Source organism: Asterias amurensis, chromosome 8, assembly GCF_032118995.1.
Source record: "Asterias amurensis chromosome 8, ASM3211899v1".
NCBI lineage: Eukaryota > Metazoa > Echinodermata > Asteroidea > Forcipulatida > Asteriidae > Asterias > Asterias amurensis.
The window spans coordinates 13,956,505-13,974,419 of NC_092655.1; the positions used below are offsets into that span (position 1 = coordinate 13,956,505).

Sequence of the window (17,915 nt, forward strand, 5' to 3'; positions counted from 1 at the left end):
TGCGAGATTCCATTTACGTGAAGGACGCCCTCATGTGTTTGTGTTTGTGAGGCAGCCTTTCCTTTTTCGTTCACATCACAGTGTCATGAAGTAGAGCTTTTCCTGAAGTGAAACTTTGTTGGTTTTTGATGTGATTTTCAGCCGTTCCTGGAGTATTTTAGAAATGTAAGTATGTGCAGAAAACAATCAGTGGTCCCATTTGTGGATAACTTTCCGTATGGCGCCACCACTTTTCCACTAACTTTTACAAAAAGGGGGATAACTTTCCGTATGGCGCCACCACTTTTTCACTCTTTTTTACAAAAAAATGATATCTCATTGAAGTAAATTAGATACTATATTATTATTAATTCATATCGAGTGAAAAAGTGGTGGCGCCATACGGAAACTTTTCCCATTAGAATTTGGGTCATGATTTTCGAAAGTGGTAAACTGCAGCAAATCTGTTATCTAGTTAAAGCTCATAGTCATTATAATAATATTCCTAATCATAACCCTCAGGCTCCGCCGGCGGGAGCAGGTTTACGTTATCTTCGTAATCGTAGGTAGTTTATCATTAGACCCAGTGACTGGGGCGCTAGATTCCTTTTTAAAATTTTTAAATTATCAGTCATCGGCTCTAGATTCCTATGCATGAACAGCGCCTGACTGAGGAAGTGCACATCAATAAAGCGGCAAGTCTAGTCATTTTAAAGAGTTTCCCAGAGATTTCCCATTTAGGCCTAGTGGAAGTGTTGTGAGCAAATTTGATCTAGCCTTGCCCTCTCCGAGATGAAATTCTGGGCCTGCACCAAGATAATGACCCAGTGGTAGTGAACACACTCTGTGAAGTTCCAAGCCAGGACAGCAAATGTTTCCTGCTCGTGATAGTGTTTGATAAAGTATTTTTTCTTACTTTTTCCAAAGATGCTTTTGGTCATATTTTCCATAAACTTGTTTTCATCTGATTTTCTGTATATGTGCAGCACTGTCAACATGGGACGAGAAGACTTAAACAAGGCACGGAAAAAGCGACTAGAAGATAATGCAGTTAAGTTTCAAAATAAAGTGGTTCCCTCCGAGCTTTTGCCTCATCTTACCTGTCTTACACCTAATGCCAAGGTAATTTCAATCAAGAGATCCTTAAATGTAAAGAAAAAAGTAAACTTTGTGCAATGTTTTTAGCTAGAGACACTCTCTCATTGACCCCTTGCACGCACATCCCACGCGGCGACTGTGCCACCATTTTGGTGGTCAATAGGTGTATGTGTAAATGCTGCATCGCCTGGTCAAAGTGACATTGACCACCAAATGGTGCATCCAGTCATCCAGTCATTGTTCTGATGATGACTTTTTGAGGGCTATGGACTGTTCCGGCTTTCCACTAAGCTCCGCCTACCTTGCACGTGAGCAAGACACGTGTACGAACACTCCCAACGACATTCTGCACAATTCTGCTGCACGTGCCAAATATACGCGCACACATGACCGAGTTTGTCCGACCACAATCATTGCTGTGATTGGTCAAATGGGTGAACGCGCACAGTTTGATTGATAGGCAATAAGGAAATTGAGCTCACTTGAGATTAAAGGAACACGTTGCCTTGGATTGGTCGAGTTGGTCTTTGAAAAGCGTATGCAGCCGTTTGTTATAAAATGCATATGGGTAGAAAGATGTTATAAAAGTAGAATACAATGATCCACACAAACATGCCTCAAAATTGAACGGTTTTCCTTCTACCTCGTCGACTAACACGGTCGGCCATTTATGGGACTAAAATTCTTGAATCCCATTAATGGCCGACCTTGTTAATTAGCACAGTAAAAGGAAAACCACGCAATTTTCAAGGCATGTTTGTGTGGATCATTGTATTCTACTATTACAACATTTTTCCAACCATATGCAATTTTAAAAAACGGTTACAAACGCTTTTAATATACCAACTCGTCCGATCCAAGGCAACGTGTTCCTTTAATTTTGTTATTAAAGGAAATCTAAGTTAAGAATAGTTTGTATGTGTGAAAACAATAGAGTTATAGTGACTAGAGCACTAAATTAGCTCACGTAAACATCACTTTATGCGATATGGTTTTCTATGCTAACTTCATATAGTCTTAAACCAAAGAATAAACACTCGACCTGGTCTGCCCTTGTACGTTCGAATAGCCTTGACGGAGCTCACCCGGGTCAGCCCCCAGTGCCCTGCTTGTGGGGTTGATCACTTGGGGGTGACCTGAGGTGCATGCTGTCAACACGAGAGGGTGAGTGTGATCGTTCGATTAGCTGTTGTCCGTGCTCACCCGAGTGAGAACAGCGGGGTCGACCCAAGGAAGCTTATCAAACGCACCCATTATAAACAAACTTGCGTCGGCCACTCAAACTTTAAATCATATTTCTCTTGCAGATCCTCTTGGGAGTCAGGAAATTTGGATTTTACTAAATTCATGGGCAGAGTGATTAAAAAAATGCTTAATAAGCCAATTGCCAACTGGCAGTGTAACGCACTGAGGGTTAAATAGTGCTAACATTTATATCCTCTGATTGTTTTTTTTCGAATATAGGAGAGAATTGAACGTAAGGAAGACAGACTTGGGGCCACAAGTGCAGCTTATGAACTCACCATGGTTATATATAAAAATGATGACTGGTTTGAACAGCTCATTCCAGCTTTAAGAGAAATTGGTCAAAACAAATTAGCTGATCTGCTGGATGACCCCAAGGTGGACCATGGTGACCAACGTCCTGGTGTCCAACAGAATGGTCCTCAACCCGACCCCAGCTTCAACCCTAGAAACGACAGACAAACTGTTGATAAAGGTAATAAACCCCTACCATGAAATGTGCACATTTTAGACACCTTTGGTAATACACCGATCCATTAAGCCAGGCCCAATTGTCATTGACCAACCACAACCGCGAAATCTGATCACCATTTGAACCATTTGGTGATCTTTGCACTAATGGTGATTGGGTTTCGCGGCTGTGGTTAGTCAACTGGTAAGGAGGCGGGGCGTAATGGATCGGTCTATTGACGAAGACCAGTATTCTTACTTGGTGTATCCCATAATGCATTAAGATAACAAATCTATGAAAATTTGGACTTGTCTACTCATCGAAGTTAGACTAATGAAAGAAAAACCTGTTGCACTTAATTTAGAGCGCTGCAAGGCGCAAGATGCGGAACTTGGGCTGAAACTCGGGCTGAGATGTGAACTCCCACTGGACGCCATTTCGGCAAGCAACTCTTTTGATACAACAGTAGATCAGTGCAGATCAGTGCAGACAGCCCATGCGTATTTCACGTTCCAACAATAGATAAAGCTTCAGTTCCGCATCTTGCACCTTGCGGCGCTCTATAATCTTTGGTAATAACCAACAGTGTCCAAATTTGCAAAACGAGGGAACATCACGCTTTTTGTATGTTTACCCACTGCCCAAATCTAAAACATTTGCCAATCAATAGTTTATGTATATATGCATGCATGAACGTACTTACCACAGTCTATTTTGTCATGCGCATTACAATCCTGTATATATTCTACCTGATAAATTCTAATGCACCTGGGTTCCCAACTTAGGTTTCAGTAAAAGCTTTCAAAATGAGCTCAGGAATTTATCAAATTTTGTATATTTCTTCTTTTAAGGCAACGGGGCAACGTTTTCCCCACATCGCCCCCGAAACCAAGGGGCATCAAGGTACCCACCTTACCAGAATGAAGAGCAGAGAGGTGAAAGGGTCACTGGTGACACTCTGTATCGACAGTTGCCCGCCACTGTGATGGATGTGCTCAGACTACTCGACGAACCCAGTATCTCAGGCAGAGATTGGAAAGGACTTGCTGGTCGCTTAGGTTGGTATCTTTGTGTTTTATATAGCTAACCTAGTACAGTCCTTGGAAGCCTGAACATCTGACGTCACACTTCGAGGCTCGTGAATAAGGGTGGCATGGTTGGCTTGTGCGTAAAGCGCTCGCCTCTCACCAAGGTGACCCCGACTCGATACCCGGCCAGAGTCATATGTGAGTTGAGTTGTGCGTTGGTTCTCTGCTGTGCCACGAGGGTTTTCCAGACTATCGAGTTTTTCTCCCTCGGGAAAAAACAAACACTTTCGATCTTGGCTGTGCTCCGTGGTCATAATGGGTTGATGTGGCTGGCAGCCAAAGGCGCCCTTGCATGCCTCCTCCTCGTAGCTGCGGCCTCCGCTGCGAGTAAGGATGATTACTCCCCAAATTTTATTTTAACGCCAGAGACCTGCCTCCAGACCGGCGTGTACATGCTCATGTCACTGTGCAAGTTTATCCAATGATACCATTGTATCCAATGGAATCACTGGGTCTGAGTAGCAGGTACCTGTCTTTATTTTTGCGGATAAAGACAGGGGCCCAGTCTAAGTTCTTCGGGGCAATTCAGATAAATCAATGTATATTTTTTATTTTTTTATTTTTGGAATTATGATGGCGGGTGTCGTGGCCGAGCAGATAAGAACATCAAACTCAAGGTGGTTTGTCCAGATGTGGGTTCAAATCCTGGTCGTGACACTTGAGCAAGACACTAAAACTATGCTTCTCTTTACCCAGGGGAAAAGCTGGTACCTGTGAGGGCAGAGATGGTTAATGTGAAGGATTGTTATCTGAAATGTTGTTCAGCTGTTATTTTAAAGTCACCTGGAAATAGAATTTTTTTTTCTTTCAAACATAAGAGTATATGCTTATGAACATGAAAAACATTTTTTTTAGTAATTGTTTGTCACGATTTATATGATTAAAAAATATATAAAGTTGTTTGGGGGCTGACTCTGCCTACCCCTTTTGTGACGTCAATCGAGGCAGACTTTGCCTGCAAGGCGTATAGTAAACACACATACAAAGTACATGTACGTCCAAGTCGTGAGTTGGTACATTTCAAAAAGTGTTTTTCTGCATTCAGCAGCAATACACCTGGTCAGCATTGCCGGAAAAAAACACAATTTTGTTGTTGTTTTTGAAACATACAAATTCACGACGTGTTCCGTACATGCACTTTGCAATTGTGTTTACCTACCCATTACTGGAAAAGTCTGCCTCGATTGACGCCACGAACAGCGCCCTCTCGGGTCAGGGTCTACTCTTAAATTTGTAAATAACATAAGAACTGATTTTTTTAAACCTTAGTTAACTGTTTATTCACATTCCACTCATCAAAACACATTTATTAGTGACACAAGCTTTATTTTGAAAAATACCACTTCCAGGTGACTTTAATGGTTTAACATTATTTTTTTAACACCGACGTTAAGTTTTGAAGTCCATATATTTTTAAATTATTATTGATTAACTATAAAATACCAATGTTGTATTTTTGTTAATTTCCTTCGCCTTGTTGTGAACAGGTTACAACATTGACATTGTTGAGCGTTTGAAGTTGAAGGAGCGTCCGACCGAGGCACTCCTGTTGGAATGGGGTTTTGGGGAAGAGGCAACTCTTAATTCACTGCTGAAAGCACTCCGAGCCATAGAAAGGGTAGATGTTTATCAACAACTGCAGGATGTGCTGGGGTTTCACAATGAAGGCTTTGATCAGGTAAAATCTTGTCGTTCGTCTTTCTCAATTTTCAAATGGTTATGTATAGTGTCTGCTTCACTCATATTTCCCTGCAATTTTTGATTTTTTAAAGGCAGTGTACACTATTGGTAATTACTCAAAATATTTATTAGCATAACTTTACTTGGTGGGAGTGTCGTGGCCGAGCGGTTAAGAACACCAAATTCAAACTCTGGTGTTTTTGATCAGCAGAGTGTGGGTTTGAATCTCCAGCCATGACACTTGTGTCCTTAAGCAAGACACATAACCATTGCTTCGTCCTTCGGATGGGACGTAAAGCCGTTGGTCCCATGTGTTGTGTAAACGCATGTAAGAGAACCCCGTGCACTTATCGAAAAGAGAAGGGGTTCGCCTCGGTGTTCCTGGCTGGATTGGCAGCATATTGCGCCACAGCACCTTGTAAACCATTACATGGTGCTTAAGGATTAGGTCTTATATCTCAAAATTCGCCCCACTCCTTGCTGTAATAATACCTGGTGCTTTGTATCCTTTGGCAAAAGGCGCATTATAAATACGGTTATTATTATTATTATTTATTAACGAGTAATAGGGAGAGGTTGATGGTATAAAACATTGTGAGAAACGGCTCTCTCTGTATACATTTGATTGCGAGACCTCAAGTTTTGATTTTGAGGTCTCGAAATCAAACATCTGAAAAGCACACAACTTTTTGTGTGACAAGGGCATTTTTTTCTTTCATTATCTCGCAACTTCAATGACCGATTGAGCTCAAATTTTCACAGGTTTGTTATTTTACATCAAGTGAGGAGACTGCTGGTCATTGACAAATACCAATAGTGTCCACTGTCTTTAATGGTTGCATTGTAATAAGTGTAAATGCTTATTCCTTTATATTGCAACTATTTGTGTAATAGACTAAATCCTGTTTTTATTGAATCATTCAGTAGACACTATTGGTAATGTACTAGAAATAATTGCTAGCTTAAAAAATTACTTTGTAACGAGCAATGGAGGGCTGAAGTAACATGTTTTTTTAGAAAAAGGTAAAGGCGTCGGGCCTGAAGTGTTTATTAGGCATCTGAAATTTCACAAATTTGTGCAACATGGGTGTTTTGTTTTTTTCATTGTTCTCTTGCAACTTCAAGAACCAATTGAGTCAAAATTTTCACAGGTTTGTCATTTTGTGCATATGTTTGGATACACCAAGTGAGAAAACTGTTTTTGTTTTTTTTACAATTACATGTATCAAAGATGTTCAGTGGCTTTAAATATGCATTTTTGTTTTCGTTCTTGTGCGAGGCCAGTGTTCCTTTAAACTGTTCAAATAGAGGTAGATTGTAAATAATGTCTGGAACAAAGACTTGATCAGTCATAAGTTAACCAGACTCGCTTTTGAAATAACCCAAACAAACAACAGTGTTGCTATGTCACTGTCACTCACTCGGTTCTAGAAAAGTGTTTGTATAGCAACCTCCCGATGGGCAAACCTAAGCTTGGGCGATATCAATTTATTTTATTCACGATATATCGCCGACAATATATTGCAATATTCGATATAATCGCGATTAATTAAATTTTGACATCATCAGTCTTCAAACTCCAAGTGAAAGTTGTAGAAGAGACAGTCATAGCATAAGAGAGGTGTTCTAATGACCTATTCTTCTGGTTTTACTCCAGACCTATGGGGTGCAAGATGTCTCAGCTAGGAAATACATTGTGATATTGGATATTTAAAGCCATTGGACCCTTTCGGTACAAAAACAAACAAAAAAGTTCACAGATTTACAAATAATTTACAGGGTTTACAGAAGGTAATGGTGAAAGACTTCTCTTGAAATATTAGTCCATGAAATGCTTTGCTTTTTGAGAAAACGGTAAAACAATATAAATTCTCGTTAGCGAGAATTACGGATTTGTTATAAACACATGTCATGACACGGCGAAACGCGCGAAAACAGGAGTGGGTTTTCCCGTTATTTTCTCCCGACTCCGATGTCCGATTGAGCCTAAATTTTCACAGGTTTGTTATTTGATATATAAGTTGTGATACACGAAGTGTGGGCCTTGGACCATACTGTTTACCGAAAGGGTCCAATGGCTTTAATCAATATCGCGATATATCGATATTTCGATTAAAACCAAATCGATACGATATCGAAGTCGTTTCCAAATTAACATCGCGATTTTCGATAATATCATGATATCGCCCAAGCTTAGGCAAACCCTGGTATCATCATTGTGCCGTGCACATTCAAAAAAATTGTATGGGTTTTTTGCCGTCTGTTACGTAACTATGCAAAAGCATGCCTCGAACCATGTGTCAGCAACCGTTTCTAGTCTGAGGAATTCAAGTTTAAGCAGTCAGGTGTGACTAAACAAGACTGTGTACCAGACATCATTCAAATCTAACCCGCAAATGGCTTTCTTGAACTTAATGATACATTGATTGTGTTTTCTGCTTTGTTGTTGTGAATTTTGATTGTGACTATAATTTATGATTTATGCCTACTTTTTCCACAGAATGTTTAATATTTTGTTGTTTTACTTTTAATTTACTCTTTAATTTTTTTCTACAGATTCCTCCACCAAATTCCCCACGAGTGCCATCTGTAGGGAATCTCCCGAAGTTAGATCACGCATGGGATGACAGTAAGGAAGCAAAAGTTGAAACTAAAAAACAACCAAGAAAGCGTAATGACAAACCAAGAGACAGCTCTTCAGAAGCCAATCGGGCGGGGGAAACCATTTCCGATGGCGACAAGAGGAATGCTGGGAATTCGGGATCGGACATCACCAACACTGGCAGCAGTGGTCAAGTGGAGGCAAAGGAAGTGAATAAGGAACGCCCGGTCAAAGACCAAGTTGGGACCGGGCAAAGCAGTGGTTGCTCTGAAGCCCCTGGCGCTACTACTTGTGTCGACGAGCCCATCACCAATAGAGACGAGACCAAGTCCATGACCAAAAGCAAAACTGACACATCGGATCAAGACATAGCGCCAGAGAGTAAAAGTACCACAAGCGAAGGCGGTAGCATCATGAATAACCTCAACAGAAATCCCCACGCCATGAAGCAAAATATCTCCACCGATCAAAAGGAAAGCGCCCTCGAACCAAAACCGCAGAATAATCAACAATATGTCGAGGACAATTTGAGGGAGTCGGATCAACAGAGCAGCAATATGACGATGACCAATGGAACAAAGATGGTTGCCAGTAACAATGCGAGTGTTAATTACAACTTAGACAGGGGTGGTCAAGCAGCCGATCAAAGATTCTCGGATCCTGTCGATGAGAACTGCACGGGGAAAACATTACTGTCGCAAACTTCACGGGCTAGCACAACTTCAAGTTTGAATGATGACATGGATACGATGTATTCCACCACTGGTCCAGATGATTTTTATCGGTCCCTGAGGAACCCTGACTCATTGGACGAAACAATAGGAACACTTCAAATTTCTGCTGCAAGCTTTCCTAGTGATGTAGATGACAGCAAAAGCCTTGAAAACCTGGCTGATTCTCAAAGTACGGCCATGAATACACCCGGTACAAAGGCTACACAAAATACCACAGGCAAAGATACACCCTCATCTTCATCCGCACCCATGGGTCTAGCCACGCCTTCTGCTTCAGCCACAACCATATCACCTGCCGCACCCTCTCCAGCAAGATCAACTTTAGCTGTCACACCCTCTCCAGCAAGATCAACTTTAGCTGTCACACCCTCTCCAGCAAGATCAACTTTAGCTGTCACACCTTCTCCTTCAGCTTCATCAACTCAGAAAGTCATATCTACAGCCGATACAAAAGGTTCAGAGAGTCCTCACAATACCACGCTCGTGCCAAAATCTGACAGAGTGCAGAAGTCAATGAAAGGCACTCCAGTCACACAGCCTGCACATGTGCCTGCAGACGTACCTGCAGACGTACCTGGTGGCCTCAGAATGCCGTCAGTTGATGCTACTTTTAGCAAAGACTCCTTGGAGGTGGCAATTACTCCTGGTAGAATGCTGGTTCAATCCCAAACAGCATCGACCCAGGAAGCAGAAGGGAAGTTACAACAGATTGACGCTAAGCAACCAGCGAGTGGAATCCAGGATGACCCTCATGAAGCGAAGCAACACCTACCCTCTGACGGCATTAGTACCAACTCAACCCTAACTTCACCCCAGCATGAAGAGGATGTTACAGGGAATCAAACGCAGTCAATGAGTGAAGACAACCCTGGTCAGGAGCTCCAGGAAAGCATTCTGGAACCCCAGGAAAATGGCACTCCAGTCACACAGCCGGCACATGTGCCTGCAGATGTACCTGGTGGCTGGGGAACACCGTCAGTTGATGCGACTTTTAGCAAAGACTCCTTAATGGTGGCAATCACTCCTGGTAGAATGCTGCGCGAATCCCAAACAGCATCGACTCAGGAAGCAGAAGGGAAATTACAACAGCTTGACGCTAAGCAACCAGCAAGTGGAATCCAGGATGACCCTCATAAAGCGAAGCAGCACCTACCCTCTGACGGCATTAGTACCAACTCAACCCTAACTTCACCCCAGCATAAGGAGGATGTTACAGGGAATCAAACGCAGTCAATGAGTGAAGACAACCCTGGTCAGGAGCTCCAGGAAAGCATTCTGGAACCCCAGGAAAATGGCACTCCAGTCACACAGCCGGCACATGTGCCTGCAGATGTACCTGGTGGCTGGGGAACACCGTCAGTTGATGCGACTTTTAGTAAAGACTCCTTAATGGTGGCAATCACTCCTGGTAGAATGCTGCGCGAATCCCAAACAGCATCGACCCAGGAAGCAGAAGGGAAATTACAACAGCTTGACGCTAAGCAGCCAGCAAGTGGAATCCAGGATGACCCTCATAAAGCGAAGCAGCACCTACCCTCTGACGGCATTAGTACCAACTCAACCCTAACTTCACCCCAGCATGAGGAGGATGTTACAGGGAATCAAACGCAGTCAATGAGTGAAGACAACCCTGGTCAGGAGCTCCAGGAAAGCATTCTGGAACCCCAGGAAAATGCTGACTCTGTACCCCCAGAAATTGAGGAACCCCAGGGGACATCTGTTTTAGGTTCATTCCTCCGAGCAGGTCCTGCTTTACTGTCATTTGTATCTTCTGTTCAAAGTGGAGACTTTGCACCGTACAATAATTAACATAAAAAATATCCGTTTATAATAATAATTATAGTAATAATAACAATAGTAATACGCAGTTCTTAAATTATAAGTTATCACACAAGCACAAGTGGAATACAGAAATATATAGCGCTTCTGCGTCCCATATCCAATGAGGCCGTCCCATATCCAACAAGGCCGAAGACCAAGTTGGATATGAGACGCAGACCCGCTATATTTTTTTTGTATTTCACGAGCGTGTGTGTGATAACGTATTTATCTTCAAGTAAAATTGGCGCGCCGTTAAGCACACAAGACACAGGGTGTGATATGGGCCATGCAATATATGTTTATATCACACTCTTGTTGCTACGGATCGACCAATCAGTGCTCAGTATTTTTTCAGCAATATATGCAGAGTTTTGTATTGAAGTATGAGACCTATTCCTTTACATAGCACCATGTACTCAATGGTTTACAAGGTGATGTGTCGCAATATGCAGCCAATCAAACCCCTTCTCTTTACAATAAGTGTACCGTTTTTTGTGTGTGTAAAGACCACAAATATTTGTGATGCCTGCATCTGTGCACTATTTTGAAGTTTATAAAGCACTCGCTTTTAGGAGCATACCTGCATTATTTTCAGTACATCATACATGTCAAACATACAACAGAGCATTTATAAAGGGCCTTTTCGAAAAGATCAAAGTGCTATAAAGTGAGCAAACCAATGGAACAATTCTTCACTACATTACATTTGATACAGATGAGTTTTAAGAGATTTCTTGAACATTGGCAAAAATTTACAATTTCTAACAAATACTGGGAGGTTGTTAAACATTTGGGGAGCAACATAGGTGAATGTCTTGTTTAGAGCACATCCCTACCAGGTGCGAGCAAGAAGTTGTGACACATGTGTCCTTAAACAAGACACTTAACCATGATACTTCATCTTTTGGATGGGACATAAAGCCGTTGGTCCTGTGTGTTGTGTAATGCACGTAAAGCAACCTAGTGCACTTATCGAAAAGAGAAGGGGTTTGGCCTGGTGCTCCTGATTTGATTGGTAAACCATTACATGTAATGTGCTTTGTAAAAGAAGTAGGTTTCATAATACAAACATAGTCCCAAAAACCTCGTTGGAAAATAATTAATGTGCGCTTGGAAGCAATCGTATTGAAAGCACGTTCTAAATTATGTATATTATTATTACAGGTTTTGATGTGCACTAAAAACAACCAAGTGTTCAAGGGCTCCAAGGTTAAACTCAGTTTTGTGATCCACTCTTTTTCCCAATAGACATGATAGATAGATTCCTTATGAATGTTGGGAAAAAAGTTACAATCCTCAGGTTTAAATGGAGTAAATATCCACTATTTCCACTACGTTTGATACCCTTCAGGAGCAAAGCGTTCGCTGACTTCACATTTCAAAAATAATGTTTCAGTTCATTCCTAGATTAAGATCATTTATCAAAAGACAATTGAATTTGAGCTGATTATGACTGGTCGAAAAAATCTACGTAACTCAGACTCGTTTTTTTTTTTGGCTTTCCATTGAGGTCATGAGGTCATAATTAAAATTTCGCTTTGAAAGAGTATCAAATAAAATGGTAGGGCTTGTAACTTTTTCCCAATTTCACCAGGGCCCAATTTCATAGAGCTGTTAAAATTTGCATAGCATGAAATTTCTGTCTTGATAAAAACAGGATTACCAACCATATTTCCACATGATTTTCAGAATGAGCACACAACAGCTGAATACCAGTAGAAAGCTATAGGCACAACATGGAAATTTGGTTGGTAAACCTGTTTTCTATAAAATTTGGCCCAGGACTCTATCTGGAAATGAGTGCATCACAAAACTCAATTTGAGGTGCATGCTGGTCTAGCTAGCGATCAAGTTTTGATCCCTAGCTAGACCAGCAAGCACCTCATTCAACAGTTAGCACTTGTGCAACAAAAACCTGTTTTTATCAAGGAAGAAATTTCATGCTAAGCAAATTTGTGTGCTTAGCCTTAGCAGCTCTATAAAATTTGGCCCAGGACTCTATCTGGAAATGAGTGCATCACAAAACTCAATTTGAGGTGCATGCTGGTCTAGCTAGCGATCAAGTTTTGATCCCTAGCTAGACCAGCAAGCACCTCATTCAACAGTTAGCACTTGTGCAACAAAAACCTGTTTTTATCAAGGAAGAAATTTCATGCTAAGCAAATTTGTGTGCTTAGCCTTAGCAGCTCTATGAAATTGGGCCCAGGACTCTATCTGGAAATGAGTGCATCACAAAACTCAATTTGACCGTGGAGCCCGTCTTTAAAGGGACACGTTGCCTTGATCTATGAGTTGGTCTATGAAAAGCGTTTGAAACCGTTTGTTATAAGATGCATAGGGTTAGAAAGATGTTTTAAAAGTAGAGTATAATGATCCACACAAACATGCCTCAAAATTGCATGGTTTTCTTTATGCGTCGTGAACTAACACGGTCAGCCATTTAAACCGTTTGTTATAGAATGCATGGTTAGAAAGATGTTTTAAAAGTGGAATATAATAATTTGTTTGTGTGGATCATTATATTCTACCTTTAAAACATCTTTCTAACCATATGCATTCTATAACAAACAGTTTAAATGGCTGACCGTGTTAGTTCACAACGCATAAGAAAAACCGTGCAATTTAGAGGCATGTTTGTGTGGATCATTATAACATCTTTCTAACCATATCGATTTCATAACAAACTGTTTCAAACGCTTTTCATGGACCAACTTGACCGATCCAAGGCAATGCATGGGTCCCTTTAATGGTCATAGCTGGAGCGAAAGTCATTTTAACTTGGACACTGAGTTAAATGCTTACAACCTGCTAGACTTGCACTGTCTCCTGCTCTTTGTGGAAAAATTACCATCGAAAGACTCTTAACACGAAGTATGAAGATTCTTTTATTCATCTAGATTGATTAAATGTGAGTTCTTTAGATTTACTGCAATTCTACAGAATATTAAGCAAACATACATTTACATATACCACTGATCAAACTTAAATAATTTTTAATCTTAACTATGCTTTCATTCTTGTTCAACATTTTAAATGTTATTACTGTATGACAACTCCCCTTACAAAAGTATGCATTTTTAATGGTTTTAAAAGTCGTGCTAATGCAACAGCAACCCAAGTACTACACCCATAGCAACCAGTGTACTACACCCATAGCAACAGCAGCTTCTTGGTATCTAGTCATCTAGGCACATGTATGGTGTGTGTTACAAAACAAGAATTGACTGTTCAAAAAACCAATACTTTACCTTTAAGTACAGATTTAACCATTAAGGTATAATTCTTAAAAGCTTAAAGACAGTGGAAACTATTGGTAATTACTCAAAATATTTATTAGCATAAAACCTTTCACAGGTTTGTTATTTTATGCATTGTTGAGATGCACCAACTGTGAAGGCTAGTCTTTAAAGGCAGTGGACACTATTGGTAATTGTCAAAGACCAGTCTTCTCACTTGCTGTATCTCAACATATGCATAAAATAACAAACCTGTAAATTTGAGCTCAATTGGTCATTGAAGTTGCGAGAGAATAATGAAGGAGAAAACACCCTTGTCATATGAAATTATGTGCTTTCAGATGCTTAATTTTGAGACCTCAAAATCTAATTCTGAGGTCTCAAAATCAAAATTGAGGAAAATTACTCAAAAACTACGTTACTTCAGAGGGAGCCGTTTCTCACAAAGTTTTATACTATCAACTTCTCCCCATTACTCATTACCAAGTAAGGTTTTATGCTAACAATTATTTTGGAGTATTTACCAATAGTGTCCACTGCCTTCAGATATTTTTGTATTATTTACTGGTAACCAGTTGTACTTGTTTGTAAATACAGGCCTAAATATTTCAGGGAAGCAAATGAACCTTTCCCATGCAATATGCTATTTACATTCGCGCATGCCTACAGACACTATTGGTTGCCAAACACCATTATTAGATAAGATATAACATGCCACCATTGACCTTTTTTAAAATACCTGATACGCGCTTACTAGGCATGGAATGAGGTGCATGCTGGTCTAGCTAGCGATCAAGTTTTGATCCCTAGCTAGACCAGCATGCACCTCATTCAACAGTTAGCACTTGCGCAATGGGTATTTGCGAAAAGGTCTATTAGCCTGATACAAACAGGCGCAACTTTCTCCAATGCTCTCAACCAGTAGTGTTAGTACGCATGCGCAATGTACACATATTTCATGGGATGGGTCTATTGCCAGCATGCCTCATGCAATCTTTGCGTTGTCACTTGAATTGTTCCAGTAGAAATTTACATTTCTCTCATATATGGGCCTCAAGCTCTCTGACACAGCGTCCATTAATATATTTCACGCATTTAAAATGCATAAATTATTTCTGCGTGTTTCTGATACCAGCAATATATACTGTAAATACTGATCCAGTAATTTGTGCCTCTTTCAAAAAGCAGATAATTTTGATTGACGGATAGATGTATTTAAACAAAAAGAAACGTTTTTAAAAAAAATTGTATTTTTTAAATTTAGAGGGTAAGTGAAAGTTAGTCAATAGTGAAAAAAGGGGAAAAGCAAACTTGTTGTGGTGCCATCCGGTTCGAACTGTCTATAGTCTAGTGTAAGACGTCTGCTCTAGCAATGCAAAGGTCTTGGTTTTAATCCCACCCAAGTGGTTTGCCTGTGGAATTTTTGTCCACGGAACTTGGGGAAAGTGTCGAGTGTATACAGTACTTTAATACACATCTTTAATTTTGGTTTTACCCATATGCACCGATGTGTGTAAGCACTGTATACCGAGTCATTTCCAACATGTGCAAAGCTCTGTGAACAAAATATCACATATTACTTGGGTGGGATTCGAACCAACGACCCTTGCATTTCTAGAGCAGCGTCTAACCAACTAGACCACCTAGATTGCCCGGTAGCTAGAGGCAGTTGAATCCTATATTTTAGCAGCAAGCATAATTGATTTAAAGGCAGTGGACACTATTGGTAATTGTCAAAGACTAGCCTTCACAGTTGGTGTATCTCAACATATGCATAAAATAACAAACCTGTGAAAATTTGAGCTCAATCGGTCATCAAAGTTGCGAGATAACAATGAAAAAAGAAAACACCCTTGTCACACGAAGTTGTGTGCGTTTAGATGGTTGATTTCGAGACCTGAACTTGAGGTCTCGAAATCAAATTCGTGGAAAATTACTTCTTTCTCCAAAACTATGGCACTTCAGAGGGACCTGTTTTTCACAATGTTTTTTTACCATCAACCTCTTCCCATTACTTGTCAACAAGAGAGGTTTTATGCGAATAATTAGTTTGAGTAATTACCAATAGTGTCCACTGCCTTTAAAGGCAGTGGACACTATTGATAATTACTCAAAATAATTATTAGCATAAAACTTTACTTGGTAATGAGTAAAGGGGAGAGGTTGATGGTACAAAACATTGTGAGAAACGGCTCCCTCTAATAAAGTGACAAAGTTTTCGAGAAAGAAGTAAGATTGATTGAATTTGATTTTAGAGACCTCAAGTTTAGAATTTGAGGTCTCAAAATCAACCATCTAAAAGCACACAACTTCGTGTGACAAGGGTGTTTTTTCTTTCATTATTATCTCGCAACTTCGACGACCGATTGAGCTCAAATTTTCTCAGGTTTGTTATTTTATGTATATGTTGAGAAGACTGGTCTTTGACAATTACCAATAGTGTCCACTGTCTTTAATAGATGTTTCATTATCAACAGCTGCAAGGCTTCTTTCAAGTTAGTTATTTATAAATATTTTACTATAAAAACAGCTTTCAAATTGAATTAAATCAATTAAACAGTTCTCAAAACCTGAGGTATATTTATAAAAATTTACTTGGTAAGAAGCATTGCAGCTGTTGATAATGTATAATGATTTTAAAAACGTTCCCTTAGGGAAAGTGGTTTAAAATCTGAGATGTATATTTCAATTTGGCTTATTTTTCTTTGCAGGGACACATCCGCTCCAGATTTAAGGCAACAGCTAAAAAAAAAATACAAACTTTTGAACACGTACAGGCTAGTCTAATTGTTTATCTTCATTTATATTTGATTAAATAAATTGAACAGTTTCAAAAACCGAAGGTATATTTGGTCATATAATTATTGTCTACGATGCCACTGCAGTCTTAATGTGATATACAAAAACAAAATGGACTATTGACCTGTTGACCATAATTTTTACCGCACAAGGGTACTTTCAACAGCGAATTAATTGTCGTTCTTGTTCTAATTTTAAAAATGGACTATTGACCTGTTGACCATAATTTTTACCGCACAAGGGTACTTTCAACAGCGAATCAATTGTCGTTCTTGTTCTAATTTTAAATATTTTTGTCACTACAATCTGACTCCAGAAAACTGGAGAAAGGTAAATCCTTTGTTTCAAAATCGATATAACGTCTTTTGTTTTAAACTCACATGCAAAGTATTCCAAAATATGCTTTCATCCCTCAGCAACTACAAAATCACCCAGATCTGTTACAGACATACAGTTACTAAATATTCTGCCAAAGGGGGAAGGATTGGTGTAAAATATACATGTATAAGAAAGTTCAGGTATTATGGGATTTGATGCATTGCATGGTGAGGTATCAATATATTTGGTTTGCGGTAACACATGTGTGTATCTACTTTCCAGGTAGGTTTGTTGCTTTTTAGAGAATGGTCTTGCTTTATATTCTACTACCATGTGGTAGATTTTCGAAATTCAGGAGACTTTTCAGTTGAAAGGAACTGTCCTGCTTTTTAACTACTAACTACAGAAGGTAGTAAATTGGCTGGGACTACTACTTTAGCTATAAGTGGATCGTTGTTAACTTCACTACTGCACAGTGCGTTCTTATTTGTATCAACGTTTCGGCTAGCTTGCTCTAATCATATCCAGCAAACTGGTGGGTTCAGGGGTGCGTTCCACCTGCACAAACGTATTGCAACTGTTTGCGCAAACGTTTTTCTTTGGAACGCTTGGTGCGCACTAACTGTTTGCGCAAACGTTGTTTTTCTTTGGAACGCTTGGTGCGCACTAAGCGATTTCAATAGGGAGGTTTAGATTTTCCCCTAATTGGGTTTGAACACAGTTCTCCAGCTTTGGCGCTATTTTCCACATCAAATAGCCGCCGCTGACGTCACGATTCCTTTGTCGCGCGGGTTTGTTTGACATCGCGTTTTTCAGAAATTGGCTTGGAGCGTTCTATAGAAAAACTATTTTTACCATGTTTTA

General features: G+C 40.0%; 1 protein-coding gene across 1 annotated transcript; it reads left to right on the plus strand.

Annotated features, from left to right (window-relative positions):
- The first annotated feature begins 30 nt into the window (after positions 1–30).
- LOC139940974 (uncharacterized) lies at positions 31–13,159 on the plus strand. Its single transcript, XM_071937381.1, has 6 exons — positions 31–165; positions 966–1,101; positions 2,542–2,797; positions 3,625–3,831; positions 5,349–5,539; positions 8,098–13,159. The coding sequence occupies exons 2-6, from the start codon at positions 976–978 to the stop codon at positions 10,684–10,686; spliced, it is 3,369 nt and encodes a 1,122-aa protein (XP_071793482.1). The 5' UTR covers positions 31–165; positions 966–975; the 3' UTR covers positions 10,687–13,159.
- Positions 13,160–17,915: the final 4,756 nt, after the last annotated feature.

Coding starts and splice junctions, on each gene's coding strand:
- LOC139940974 (XM_071937381.1), top strand. CDS start 976: ATGGGACGAGAAGACTTAAACAAGGCACGGAAAAAGCGACTAGAAGAT. Junction 1,102..2,541: donor GTCTTACACCTAATGCCAAG/GTAATTTCAATC, acceptor TTTCGAATATAG/GAGAGAATTGAACGTAAGGA. Junction 2,798..3,624: donor CAGACAAACTGTTGATAAAG/GTAATAAACCCC, acceptor TCTTCTTTTAAG/GCAACGGGGCAACGTTTTCC.